The following is a 15,074-nucleotide window of genomic DNA, read 5'->3' on the forward strand; positions in this document are numbered from 1 at the left end:
CATGATTTGACATGTGGTGCTACAGTAACCATTCGCTAATGATGGATTAATTAGGCTTAATAGATTCATCTCGCGATTTAGCCTAGGGGTTGTGCAATTAGTTTTGTAATTAGACTATGTTTAATACTCCTAATTAGTGTTTAAACATCCGATGTGACAGGTGCTAAAATTTAGCACCTGCTATCCAAACACCCCCTTATCCTTCCCGTCCCTTCTGCACGCCTTCATAGTAGCAAGTCGTCTCTGGTAGGTGAGTGAGGTTTACGTAAACCTCACCAGCAGAAAGTGCCAAGCATCTTGGCAGGAGATGCTAGCCGAGCGTCCAAAGCATGTGTACACATTCACTTTGGAAATTGGAATAGTCCAGTCCATGCTTCTCGCAACAATACACAAATCGGATTTCAAAAAAGGTAAAAAAAAAACCACAAATCGAGATGCAATGGCCTACGCGTGGATGACCTGTTTTTGGCGACCAAGAGCAAATTGCTCATGCGTTCCCATTTACCAAGAAGACATAAATACACAAAACACCTTGGGACCTGTTTGGATCCAAGGATTAAATTTTAGTCTTACACTTTTAGCTCAAAATTTAGCTCTTGGAATCCAAAGAGGAGCGCTAAAAGTGACAAATAGCTAAACTTTAGGAGCTAAAATTTAGCCCCCAAAGAGGCCCTAAAAGGGACTAAAAGTGCTCCTCCTCACCAATTTCCACACCTGCCCCCTTCCTCTCTCCTACCCCGCACTCCCGCCCGCGGCCGGACATCCCCTCCACCGCCCACGCCAGGACTGGCGCCGCGAGTGCCTCCCTCCGCACCGCCGCGGCGCAGCCGGGGGCTGTGCACAGGAGCTCCAGCGCGGCCAACGCGCGCTCCGCTGTGGGCCCCGCCGGCCCGGACGCCGCCACCGCCTCCACGGCCGCCGACGCCGCGCCGGCTTCCACCGCGGTCTCCCTGTTCCCTTCCTCCAGACGCACGAAGAGGAGGAGCGCGGCGGAGGCGGCTGAGCTCCACCACCGGCGGCACCGCCGGTGCTCTGCTGCTGCTTCTGCAGGTGGTGGTGCCGCCTCCGCTCGGACCCCCGCCTCTGGCCGGCGCCGCCGCCTCCGCTCAGCCCCCCGCCTCCTCCGGCCGGCACCCCGCCTCCGCCCGCCCGCCCCCCGCGGCCTCGGGTGTGGTCTGGTTGTGTGGTGGTGGTGGTGCCGCTGGTGGAGAGGAGGGGTAGGGAAGGAGGATAATAGTGTCTTTGTTGAAGAACATTTATGGACTTTAGTCCATTTTAGTCATGGATCCAAATAGCCTAGCAGAACTAAATTTTAGGGGCTAAACTTTAGGAGCTAAAATTTAGCTCATGAACTAAGTTCCAAACACCACCTTACTCAATTTACGCTAACAAAGTCTCGCGAGGATTAGCTGCTTTATTTAGAATTTCAGGGACGACACCAAGCGTCAAAATGTTTACATCTCGCGCTCACAGAAAGTCCGCACCATGAACCCACGGCTCAAACACCTCACCCACTCGCTACTTCTCAGCAAATTCAACAGCAAGTCTGAACAGAAACGCAGACAAACACAGAACACAGAAATAAGGCGGCATGCGAATATTGCATATCAGCGCAGTTTCATCCAATAAACTCTGAAACTTATTCAACATCTACGCGCCCTTGACAGCAAGGCAAAAGGCTCTAAAGAAAAGAACCGATCTCGGCAACAGAAACGACCACCAGCAAACAGAGAAACCCCCGTGCAGGATGAGTAGACAGAGGATCAGATTTATATCTTCAGTAAAAAAAATCTGAGGGCAATAAGAAGTAAGAACCATCTTTCTCTTTCAACTCTTTACAACATTGCACTACTGTGCAAAACTGGAGCTAGACAGAGTAATGGAGTAGCAGTGGCAATCAGCAGCATCCAAACACCAAACCTAGACCAGCACTGTTAGACTTTTTCTTGCCGTAGTCTCACATATGATTCCAGTTACTATGCAGTTGCATAGTAAATTTGTATTTTACCTGTAACACACATCAACTAGGCCACTTTTGAGCTTAGTGTGAACAAGCTTTCAATTTAGTCACTAAGGAGTACAATCGTCCTCAACAACACTATACTAAAATATATTCATGTAATGATCATCTACAAGCGAGCTCTGTTTCTGGCCACAAGTCTGCTCCTACTGGGCTCCAGTTGTTCCTCAACAACACTATACTAAAATATGAAGCCAGCAGATTAGATGATTATTATTCTGGAAACACAATAGGTGGCGTGTCAAACTTATAACATAGATGGCAAACTTATATCTAGCATATGTAATGCTAACTTACACATGTCTGAACTCTCCACTGCTTGATTGCAGCATTAAACAGACCAACATCATTAGAAGGAATACACTCAAGCTTCAGCAAAATCCATCACCTAGTTCTAATAGATCTATATAATATTGCATCATTTGATTCTAGTAGATTTATCCAAGTTGCTAGCCACTCCATACTTGGCAGATAAAAATCCGTTCAACATCCCAATCAGTATACCACAAGCAACAACGTCATTGCTTCTTAGCAAGGGCTGATGACTCAGCGAAATAGGGAAAATATGGGGTAAAAGAAGTCCAGGAGTGTTCTAGAGTGCTGAGAGTACTCACTTCCTTACCATCCATGTCATATGATACCAGTTTCCCATTCAAGCTGTAAACAAAGAAGAAAACATTGCGATCTGGATGAATGGCGATTGGGGAGCTAAGGAAACATCGACTCAGACTCACTTCTCCAAACAGCTGCAAATAGCTCAACCTGTCCTTCAGCATCCATTGCTCTGTACCATAGTCCTCAAGAACCCAAATTGACAGTTCCGTAATAAAACCAGTCTGGTGGTCTACTATGTGTCCGCTCATGCAAATCAGGTTCCCTTGAGATTGACCAAGAAAAACAAGCAAACCACGCTCCTGTTCTGCCCAGTGGATAATCCTGCATTTCTCCCCTTCCCCATCAACTGCAACTATCATACTCAGTTGTTCATACGAGCGATGGACAATCAAATGCAGCATACCATTAACAAATGCACTGCCCACACAGGATCCTACGGTTTCACTTGACCAACATTCACTTGCCCTCTCACTCCATACCCCACTTTTAGATGAATAGGTGTACACCTGTGACATGTTCAAGCCAGAGTCGTGGCAGAACTGAACCAACTTAAATTGCGAGGAGACAGCTGGGTCAAAAATCAAATAGGTAATGGCTGGCCATTCTTCCGGATCATAATCCCCTTGGCCCTTGGCTAGAGTCCAGCCCGATCTAGGCACAGTCACCCATTCTTTGGTGGCGGGGTTGCACACTATGTATCCCAGTGTTTTTGCGTGGCCTGCGTTCAGATACTGCTTGCGCCGAAAGAGTACGAGACCATTGCAGGAACGCAGGAGGATGAACTTCTGAGTCTCAGGTAGCTGCGGGAGGAAGGAGAACGCGGGGTCGACGGGAGGCACAGATCCCCCCAACAGGTTGAAGAAATGCCCATAGTTGTTGCCGTCGTTGTCCCCATAGAAGAAACCTTGTAATGTTTGGGGGAACTTCAACTTCCTGAGCCAGTCGGTGATGAGGCGGAACCAGGCCTTGGAGACGTACTTGAATCGGAACAGGGGCTTGGCGGGGAGGCGCGAGATTATCTCCGCGATGGGGTCGTCAGGGAGGCCGAGGCCGGTCACCGCGCTCCGCTTTGGGGCAGTCCGTGCCCCCAGTCGGAGAAGAGTGAGGCGCAGGGGGCTGCAACGCAGAGGAGGTGATGAGGGATGCGCACGAGAGAGAAGAATTGCAGCGAGTTAGGAATCGGGAGGAGGGGAGAGCGTACCGGCTGCCGGAGATGGTCGGGATCGACGGCGGCGGCGATGGTCGGTGGGTGGCTCCCTTGCTCCGTCGGTTGCTGAGCCATCCAATCCAGGGAGATCTGGAGCTGGCCGTCGGAGCACCTCGCCGGAAACGAGAAGAGCAGCTCCGGCGCCGCGGTGGATCTACCTGGTGCGGCCAGCGCCGGGAATTGGATTCCTAAACCCTAGCTCCTCCCGGCCATTGCAAGATTGGGGGATTGATTGGGAACTGGACAGCGGACAGTGGAGAGTGGACTAGTGGAGTGGAGGTATAGGAGGCTGGGCACATTTTGGAAGAATCTGTACTTCAGGGATCGTTTTGCAAATATACATTTTGGAAAAGGGAGTCATCTTTTTATTTCTTTTCTGTAAATTCCGATCTCTAATACGATAACAACCTCAACTAGTAACTGTTGTGCATAACCAAGTCATCGTCAGATTTGTGCGTAATCTAGTTCTAAATATGCAGTTTAGTGATAGCTGTTGAAGCTCATAGCATTACAACCAGACGATCAAAATCAGATTTTTATTTCAGTAAAGAGTGAAGCAACTACAACCATCTTCGCTCTTTTAATTCATGAACATTTAACAGTTTGCACTATTTATAGAAAATAGACGCAAATTTTAGCAATGGGGCACAATATTAACATAGGAACGGTGTCAAATTGAGAGAGAGCATCCGAGTAAAACTAGAGCCACCACAATCAGTTTAGTGGACATCGATTCTACCACCTTCAATTCTTCTTGGTAAATTTTCACCGAACGAATCTGCAACCTCAAATTGTAGTCAGCTGTAAAGGTCCCTGATGGCTTAGCACTCAACAAATTGCTACCCACAAGCCTCCGCGTGTGTACAAAGTGCAATGGCAGATCCAACTACCTAGTTTACAAGCTCATGTCTCAGTGGTATAAGAAGCAAATATAGCACTGCAAATGTCAGCCGTCATCGGCAAAGTAAACTTGCAGAAATATGAAGTGGAAATGACGGCAGCTCCTAGCTAATTTTCAAAAAAAAAAAGATGATGGTAGCTTAAAAGGCTCTTTTGATCAACTTAGGACCCCTTTGGTAGGACTTCTCAACCGGCTTTTGATGAAGCACCAAAGGGGTTACTTAAATACGGCTTCACCACTGAAGTCGGGAAGAAGCCATAAAATTGCTGCACGTTTGGCCGGGCTCTGGCTCCACCTAACGTGGCACTGTAGCTATACTGTGTAGTCCTGTGCGGCACTGTAGCAGGACCCGGAACGCAAACCGAAACGCCAAATGAACTAGAAAAGGGAAGGAGCCGGAGGAGCTTGAAAAAGTGGCTCCTCCGACTCCGACTTCACCTTGCTACATTACTACTACAGTACTGCTACAGGAGGAGGAGCTGTTTGGGGTGGAGTCGCACCAAACTGGCCCTAAAAGAGGAGTTAAAAAGTGGCTTCACCGGCTTCTCCCTCTCCAAGAATTAATTGACCATAAAATTACTCAAATTGCTATTGAGAAACCGTTTTACCAAACATTTTTCAAAACAATTTTAGCTCCACTAGAGAAGCCACTTCCATCAGAGAAATCGGAGTCGGAACCGTTTTAGAAAGAGCTGAAGCTCTATCGAACGGGGCCATTGCTTCTCCGGCTGCCAAGCAGGCCAATTATCTGAGTTAGGAATTAAGATCATTCCACATACTACTCCAAAGTTAGGGGGTGTTTGGATCTTTAGTTTGGACTAAAATTTATGTCACATCGAATATTCGGAGGCTAATTAGGAGGACTAAACAATTAATCCATCATTAGCACATGTTTACTGTACCATCACATTGTCAAATCATGGACTAATTAGACTTAATAGATTCGTCTCGTAAATTAGTCTCCATCTGTGCAATTAGTTTTGTAATTAATCTATATTTAATACTCCTAATTAGTATCTAAACATTCGATGTGACAGGAATTTTAGGAGTGACTAAAGAAACAAACACCCCCTAATAGGTTCAAATTTGGAATAATTTGTCTACGTGGTAGTAGTGTTCCCACGACACAAAAATACCATGAATCCAAATATGGCAAAAATGGTATCTGACGGAAAGCACTTCTCTTTTTTTTTTGTTGCACGTCAAACCATCATTGCATTGTCCAAGTAGTCTTCTGGTGGCATTGTCAGTTCTTGATAGGATTATAAAGCCGGGAGGCTTAACAGAGATGGCAACATGAAAATTAACTTACGACCACAAGTTAGAAACAAAGAAAAAGAAAGACCTCTACAATTTTCACTCTTTCTATGGTAACCCATAAGCCATGTTAATTTAGTAGTTTTAATTGCTAAAAGAGTTCTGTTTATTACATGAAAAAAAAGCATCATCCGTAGATTGTAACATGTGTAGATTGTGTATCTTCCTCAATATTGTCTTAACAGCACTGATTTGGAATTGATGTGCACCCACCCTTTTGTCTAATTGTTTCCTAAACTTGCGCACTTTCAGTTAGATCACGGCATTTGTGCGATGTTGCATGCTGACCTCGTCTATTGCCTATCTTATGTTGTGCTGCTGAAATAATTCGACTAAATTTTGTGTGTAAGTATGGTTCATGAGTTGAAGCAACTTCCTCTGACAGATGAACTGTGGCACCTCACCTTAATCCTTTGCACATACTTATCCGTTATGATTACGATTTTCTTCATCGTGCATACTACGTTTTTTACACCATAATCACTATGCAGAAACACTGAACACATCATGCAACCCATAAAAGTAGTGCAGTGTGCAGGATCCACAATGCTCAGAAAGCAAAGCCTATCCCAATTATTACTAGGAGAATTAACATTGATCTTCTTTTTTTAGAGGAACATTGTCTCGTCAAAATTCTGAACCAAATTTGCTGATGAGTTTAAACAGAACGCTAGCAAATGAATTTCTAGCAATCATGGTTGCAAGACGCGTGCTTCTAGGACCTGAGGTATGTGAAGATGCCAAATGATAGTTTTAACAAATAGTGGCTTTGAAGGTGGTGGGGCACACCCAAAACTGATAGATTGTGATAAAGTGGTATAAAAACAAACCGTGGGCACTTTGGATGATATTGAGGGCACCTAGATTCTTTTTTCGATGGTGTTTTCCAAAACTAGTTATATAGAAAAGAAAAAATTACTGAAAAGAAATGTATCCTCTAGAAAGCATTAGCCATAACATTCAAAAGCAAGAATGTCAAAAGTTGCAGCTTTACGTAGGCGGCTTTAGAAAAGCTATCCCTTTATAGTAAAAAAGTCTTTAAAAAAGCGTCAACTAAAATAAATAGGCTATCCTAATTAAAAAGCATAACCAAAGTGTGGGCGTTTTGGATGGTATTGGTACATACAAGATTCTTCTTTTGATAGTGCTAGAAACCAAATGGTGGGTGGGAACACTAGATTCTTCTTTTGATAGTGTACTTTACAAAACCATAGTATTAAAAACATACTATCGTTAATACAAAACCATAGTATTAAAAACATACTATCGTTAATATATGGCGCCGACTTGCTCAAAATTAAACTGATCAACGTCATATGTAAATGAACTGAGGGAGTAGTAGCCTGAGGTTCGTAAATTTGTAATAAAATCCTACAAAACAATTATTTGTATATTCCCCTCGCCGTTTACAGTTCGCTTTCAGGTAGGCGCGCAAAAGGCAAAACATCGGAGACCCAAAGCCTTTTCCCCTTCCCTTCTGATGGAGCCAAGCCTGCACGGCGCCCAGCTCGCCGCCAAGTCCTCCGAAGACGACGCCGGCATGGACCGCCTCAGCGCGCTCCCCAACGACGTCCTGCTCCGTATCCTCCTCCGCCTCGAGGACGCCGCGGTCGCCGGCCGGACCAGCGTGCTCTCCAGCCGCTGGCGCCGCCTCTGGGCGCTCCTCCCGGAGCTCCGATTCCATTCCTCCCGCGAGCCCCGGCTCATCGCCTCGGCTCTGCTCGCCCATGAAGCCGCCCTCAGCTGCCTCGACGTGGGGGCCGAGGACGCCGCCCCCGAGTCCGTGGCGGCCTGGCTCCCCGTCGCCGCGCGCCGCCTCTCCGGCAGCCTCGTGTTCACCAACCGCGTGCCAGGGAAGAAGAACGCCAACGAGGACGGCGAGGAGAGAGGCGCCTTCGAGCTTCCCTGCCTCGCGAACGCCACCGGCGTCTCCCTCGACCTCGGCTGCCTCGGCGTCTCCGTCCCGCGCGCCGGCGTCTTCGCGCGCCTCACCGAGCTCTCCCTGAGCCGCGTCCAGTTCCGCGGCGGCCCGTGCGCGCTCGGCGACGCCGTCTCCTCCCGGCGGTGCCCGTGCTTGGAGAAGCTCACTGTCCGCGACGCCCTGGGGCCGAGCGACCTCGCGATCCGTTCCGATTCGCTCCGGCACATGGAGCTCGCCGACGTGCGTGGCTTGCGGCGGCTCACCGTCGTCGTGCCAGCCCTCGAGCACCTGACCGTGGTAGCCTGCTTCTACCATCATCATCCAAATCGACCGGTTGCCAACATCACAGCTCGTCAGCTGAAGGAGCTCCGGTGGGGGGACATGTTCGATCGAAGATCTGTCCAGCTTGGCAAGATGAAGCATCTCCAGTGTCTGTGCCCCGACATACTTCTTGTGTATGGATCTTCGCCCAATCGCTCTTGCATTGAGCTCTTGCGGTGCTTTAAGGTCATCCAGAAACTTTCCCTCACACTGATCTATCCACCGGTGAGTTCACTTCCTTTCTTATTGGGAATTATGTCATCATGGTAACATTCTAGTATATGTTTGACGACTTATCATTCTGGGCACAGATTTGAGAACTGGGAACCAATATCCATCCTAGACCATTAAATCATTCACACAATTTCGTAATATTTTGACAATGCCGGTGAATCTAAGTAACTGCCATGACGTAGTACTATTTTTAGGCTTTATTTATTGAAAATGTAGCTTAGCTGCAACATTGTAAGAAGTGGTCTAATCAAGTAATTGCACAGATGATAAGAAATTCACCAATGAAAAACTCCCGTTGTTTTGCTTTGCTCATGTCCCTGCAACATTTCTGAGCAAAATAATTAATATTTAACCTTTCCTAATATATCTTGGCAATACATGAGGTCCAAACTCCAAAGTTTGTTTGTAGAGAATTAGTAGTATGGTTCTTTGGGAATGCAAAAAAACTAGATTTTATAATTTATATTTGAAATCTGATGTGAGCTTACTTCAAAATTAGATGTTTCTGACTCTTTATTTCCAAACTGACACAATTCCCTTGTTCTATCTATGGTGACTTCCTATGGACACACAGGACATTGATGACCAACCATACTTGTTGGGAGACATGAAAATACTCCCGGGTGCTACGTTTTTGCACCTGAGTTTAACTTCAAACGGACATGCCTTTGGGGCCAGCCTATTCCATGTTCTCAGGTTGTGTTCTGGTACCAGAAAGCTGGCTCTGAAACTTTTTAGTGACAGTTTGGAGGTAAAGTTATCCCTTTTGTATATACAATATGCATTTGCATTTCTTATTCGTTCACCAAAGCCTGATCTGCTAGTAGTCCTAGGAATTGCTGGCATGCTAATATCTTTGTTGCCAAGTTCATTTGTTGTAACCGTGGCTTATTTTTGTCCTAATAAAGCCACTTTGCGCTATAGTATTGAGTTTTGACTGAATGGTATACCATTTGGGCTGCAAATACGTGTTAATCCTTATAGTTATTATCAGCATTTTTTTAAATAAATGATAGTAAATTACTGAATTGTTGCATGGGATGCTTGATCTTGATGATACAACTAGGAGTTAGGAGATAGTAGTAAACATTGGGTACATGATTTTTCAAAGTTCCCATATTTCTAATGGATAACCTAGCTAATTTGTAAGGCCAATTGAAAATCTTCATGAGTAGTACAATACCAGAGGATTTGTCGAGTTTTATGAAAATCATGTTTGCTGTACCACTTTCTCTTAACTTGGAACAATTATATTATTGCATTCTGATGGCTTCAGGCTAATGATGTCTCAGTGGAAATCTTTTTTTGCTAATGTTTATGATGGCTTGATAAGTTTCAAGTTCAACTCTTAATCATTTAGACTTTACTAAGTTAATATGATCCTTGTTTCAGGAACAAAATGCTTGCCCACCTGGTTGCATTTGTGTTGAGCAACAAAACTGGAAAACTGAGGAACTCTTGTTGAATCAGCTCAGAGAATTAGAAATCACTGAGTTTAGAGGATCTGAAAATGAAGTTACCTTTGTGAAGCAGCTGTTCAAATGGGCGACAGTGCTAAAAAGGATGAAACTAACTTTCAATTCTTTGGTGAAAGAAAGTGTGGCCGAGAGGTTCTACAAGATTTTACAAAGCTTTTCCAGGCCAGAAATATGCATGGAATTTTACATGTATAAGGACATGATGGAGGTGCTGTATGCGCCCGAAGACTAAGGTTCTACTACGTCAAATCATTTTAAGCACTAGACATCAGCAAAGGCTGGAGTTGCGTCAAATTTTATCAAGGTTATTTAGACTGGACACATGTGTAGGAAGTTTACATGAATCACGATGTGGCCAATAAGGTCGTGGTTCTTACTTGCACCAGAAGACCAAGGCACCTGGGTGTGGCTCTTACGAGCTGACTATGTTTATGTTGTTGCAGAAGTGCTTTTATCTTGTAGTTTTCTCATGTATGGTGTACTATACAGCAGGCGAACATTGAAACGTTAGCATATATCCTTACAATCTGTTGCAATGCTACAATAATCCATATAGGCTATTACATTTTACATATGCTCCCTGTGTTTGGTCACATATGGTGCCCTTTTTTATGATTGTTTACATTTGATCCGTAAATCTCTCTTACAAACTTGAAATGTCCAGGAAAATTGGCTTGCGTTGAAAAGGTGAAAAACTGTGCTGTTTTTATAATATTCAGGAGGTTAATTTGACTAATAGGCCTGTTTGGATAGGAGATCTTGGATGCTGCTGGCTCCCATGCATTGGCATTGCATCGAACAGTTGGTGAGCAACCATTTCAAGCATACTGCCTGCGCTCAAATCCTGCAGCCTATGGCATCACTATTTCACTAAACAGTTGAATGCCACCAGACTGGTTTGAGTGGAGACAGTGTATCCCTCCTTGAACTGGCGGCATGACTAACCAGTGTAACCTGCATCAACCCAAGAGCCATTGTTCAAATCAGAGCAGGTGGCATCCAGCCAAAACCTCCATGGCCATCCATTCAAAATGAAAGTTGCCAACACTATTTTTGGAATAGAGAGGCATCTCTTTTTTTTTTGTAAATTCCAAAATTTCCACACCGTCGCAGTAAGCCAGTTGGCACAAAAAACAGAACTTTCTTTTCTACACACAAAACTTATTTAACACCTACACATCCTTAAACAACAGGACAGCAAAGACAAAAAGCTCCGAGAAAAAGAACCTATCTCACATAACAGAAACAAAACATCAACAAACAGAAAGACTACGTGTCTATGGCCATTGAGTCTTTTTTTTTGAGACCCTATGGCCATTGAGTCGATGCAGAACTCGAAGTTCCTCTTGTCTATGGACATGCCCGGTATTTTTACCAACCAGCAACTGTATGAATCGCTCTTCATCATACGTATCTTGTAAACTTGCCCAACATTGAAGAACGAAGGAACAAAACTCATAAACGATTATGCTCGGTTTGTTAGGTGAAGCTGCTGGAGCCGGCAGCATTACAACCAGAGGATCAAACAGAAATACAAAGCTCAGCATGAGAAAACAGTTTGATTTTTGTTTCAGTAAAGAATGAAGCAACTACAATAAGCTTTTCCCTTCTGATTCATAAATATTCAGCAGTTTGCACTAATTATCCAGCAGTAGGGATAGCTGTTGACTCTCACAGCATCACAATCAGACGATCAAACAGCAAAATATACAGTGCAGATCAGACGATCAGATTTCTATTTCAGTTAAAAGTAAGCAACTACAATCAGCTTGGCTCTCTTGATTCATTAACATTCAACAATTTCCACTATTTATACAATAAGATAAAATCGACTTTCAATGATACTATGTGTCACTTATGCAGAGAGCATCCAAGCAAAACTGGAGCCACCACAGGACAATTAGATCTTAGTGGTGTACATGGTGGACATTGACCCTCTACCAAATTTGATTCTTGGTAACTTTTCACATGGCGAATCTGCAACCTCAAATTGTAGTCAGTTCTAAATGTCTCACATTTTCAGTGAGTGGGTGCTAGCACTCAACAAGTTGCCAAGCCTCCTGTATATGTACAGAGTGCAATGTTAAGTCCAACTGCCATAGTTTACTATCTCAACCTGCATGTCTCAGTGGTACAAGAAGCTAATATAGCACTGCAAATGTCAGCAGCGAAGTAAAGTTCCAGAAATATAAAAGAGTGAAAATGATGGCAGCCTATAAAAACCTCTTCTTTGTCTTGTTCTGAAGGCTGAACCAGTTGGTCAATCAACATTAAGCCCACTGCTTCTTTAGTTGCCTAGCAGACCAAGTATCAGACTTAGGACCATTCCACATACTAGCTTCAAAGTTGAAAGGGTTCAGTTTGGAATAATTTTTCTAAGTTGTAGTGTTTGTGTTTCAAACAGCACATAAAAGTATCATGAATCCAAATTTGCCATATATAGTATTTGGCAGAAAGCACTGTTTTTCTTTTTGTTGCACAGTGAAACCATCATTGTCCAAGTAAACTTCTGAAGGCACTGTCCTGGCGACCATAGGTTCTTGATAAGAATGTAAAGCTGGGAGGCTTACAACAGAGATGGCAAAAGTAAGGTACTGTCTGGATGACCATAGTTAACTGATGGCCACAATTTAGAAACAAAAAAGAGATAGAGAGAGAGAGAGAGAAAGAACTCCGGATTTGATGGTAGTCCACATGCCATGTTAGTTTAGCAGTTTTAATTGCTAAAAGGGTTCTTTACCTGAAAAAATAGCATCAACTGTAGATTTTAGCAGGTGGTAGACTGTATTCTTCAATAGTCTTAACAGCACTTGATTTGAAACTGATGTGCATTCTTTTCTATAATTGTTTCCTGAACTTGCTGCATTTTTTTGCCTTCTCATTTCCAAGCCACTGATCTAGTACAACTTCATCCGAAGAGAAGATGCAACATTTGGAGCTTATAGCAATAATTTGTAGAAAAAAAAAACTCCAATTTCAATTGGAACACCTTCAAACTTCTCAGAGACAAAGCTAACTGGTATGCTGTACATAATTAGTGGTAAATGTAAATAAGCTAGATATTGATTGCCGTAACAAAGAAAAATTGGTAGCTAAATATGCTACATTTATCTTCCAAAAAACTCGAATTTCAAATGGAACAACCTCAAAACTTCTCAGACAGAGCTAACCAGAATGGTTGTACACAGTTAGTGGTAAATGTAAATAAGCTAGACATTGGTTACTGTACAAAGAACAATTGGTACCTAAATATGCTACATTTATCTTCACAACAATGCTAAAATAGGACCATATTACCAGTTGCCACTTATTGTTCAGCAATTGGCAGTGTACATGGGAAAAATTGATCTGGGAAGTGGGAACTAGCCATGCCATTAACCAACTAGGCAGCTTTTGGTGTTAATGTGGAAGGTGCTAACTCATTCAGTACGTTTCAAACCTTCTAATACCATGTATTGCTGGCAATATTTGGTTTTAATACGGAAGGTGCTAGTGTTTTCAGTTTCAATCATTCAACATATGAAAGGTCAAAGAGCAATCACTCACCTGTAAGGTCAAGAAACTAAAAATCACAAAGAGCAATCATTCACCTGTAAGGTCAAGAAAAAAAGTTCTGATAACTATAATTCTGAAAAAAGCAAATGGTAAGATACGATCTGATTGCAGATCAAACATCATAAGTTGGAAAAGAAACTGAGACAACTAGCATAGGAAGCTAGCTTATTACAAAAATTTAAACAACTGACTTCCAGTGTTCATTAGACTAAAACACAGGGGCGATGAAGATATCGAAGCACTGAAAAAAAAATGCCCTAATAATAGTAGATTTATCCAAGTTCCTAGCAATTCCATATTCAGAAAGCAGCAGTTCAGTGCTTCTTTGAGAGCGCCGGCGACTCTGAGATATAGGGAAAATAAGGAGTAATATGCCCATAGTGACGTCCAACATTGCAGAGAGCACACAATTCATCACGATCCATATCATATGATATCAGTTCATTCTCCCACACAAAGAAAAACTTATTGCAATCTGGATGGATGGCGGCCACGTTGCAGCGGTCTCTGAAATCGTCGCGAGTAATCTCTCTCCCAAACAGCTTCAAAAAGCTCACGGTGTGCTTCGGGTTCCATTTTTCTGCACGATAGTCCTCAAGGATCCAAATGGACAGTCCAGTGCCAGTCTCATCCAAAGAAATGCAATGCAAGTACCCATTGGATTGACCAAGAAAGACAGGGGCACTTTATCTTGCCAGTGGATGCCCCTGCATGTGTTCCCTTTTCCATCGATAGCAACCATAATCAGCTTATAGCGTACACTCTTAGGGAGACGTTGGCGAATACATGCATCAATTCATTGAGAAATACGCTACCGCTCGTGTGTGTCATGGGACAGTGCATGTCCCGCAATTCCCATCGCTCCCGTCCATATGAAGCATTACCCCATCTCCCAGTTTCAGACAAGTAGGCACGTGCCTCTGTCCCCTGTTCTTTCGCTTCCTCATCAAAGCGGAGCTCGATCAACTTGAAGTGCAAGGAGATGGCTGGGTCAAATACCAAATGAGGTTGAACCCATGAATTCCAAGCATTTAGAAATTCGGTGTCACTGTCAATGTATTCTTCGTCCAGGCTCTCTTCAGATGGGAATGGAGTGGAATGGAAGGTGGAGCTGGGCACGTGCACCCAGTGTTCAGTGTAACCTGGTGTCCTGCAGTTCTTCTGTAAGAGTTCACCTGGTGTCTCATATCTGGACCTATCTCGGGTGTGCGCAAATAGGAGAAGCCCATGGCAGGAACTGAAGAGAGTGATCTTCTCAATTCCAGGCTGGTTCCTCAGGAAGCTGAACAGAGCTCTGTCCACGAGAGGCACATATCTCTCAGACAGGTTTATGAAATGCCCAGGGACCAAGTTCTCACCGGTGTCATCTCCTTCGTCGCCTTCATCTTCGTCGGCTTCATCTACACCGTCTCCTTCGGCGCCGTCCTCGCCTTCATCGCCTCCTTCGACGCCGTCCTCACTTTCGTCGCCGTCCTTGCCGCCGCCTTCGTCGCCGTCATCTTCTT

General features: G+C 44.2%; 1 protein-coding gene across 1 annotated transcript; it reads right to left on the reverse strand.

Annotated features, from left to right (window-relative positions):
• Positions 1-1,808: 1,808 nt before the first annotated feature.
• Positions 1,809-5,460, reverse strand: LOC101758735. The gene is made up of 3 exons (XM_004958960.2): positions 5,422-5,460; positions 3,837-4,030; positions 1,809-3,751 (listed from the first exon to the last, which is right to left on the reverse strand). Exons 1-3 carry the CDS (start codon positions 5,458-5,460, stop codon positions 2,539-2,541), a joined length of 1,446 nt encoding a protein of 481 aa, XP_004959017.1. The 3' UTR covers positions 1,809-2,538.
• Between the last annotated feature and the right edge of the window lie 9,614 nt (positions 5,461-15,074).

This window comes from Setaria italica, chromosome II, assembly GCF_000263155.2.
Source record: "Setaria italica strain Yugu1 chromosome II, Setaria_italica_v2.0, whole genome shotgun sequence".
NCBI classification, from domain to species: Eukaryota; Viridiplantae; Streptophyta; class Magnoliopsida; order Poales; family Poaceae; genus Setaria; species Setaria italica.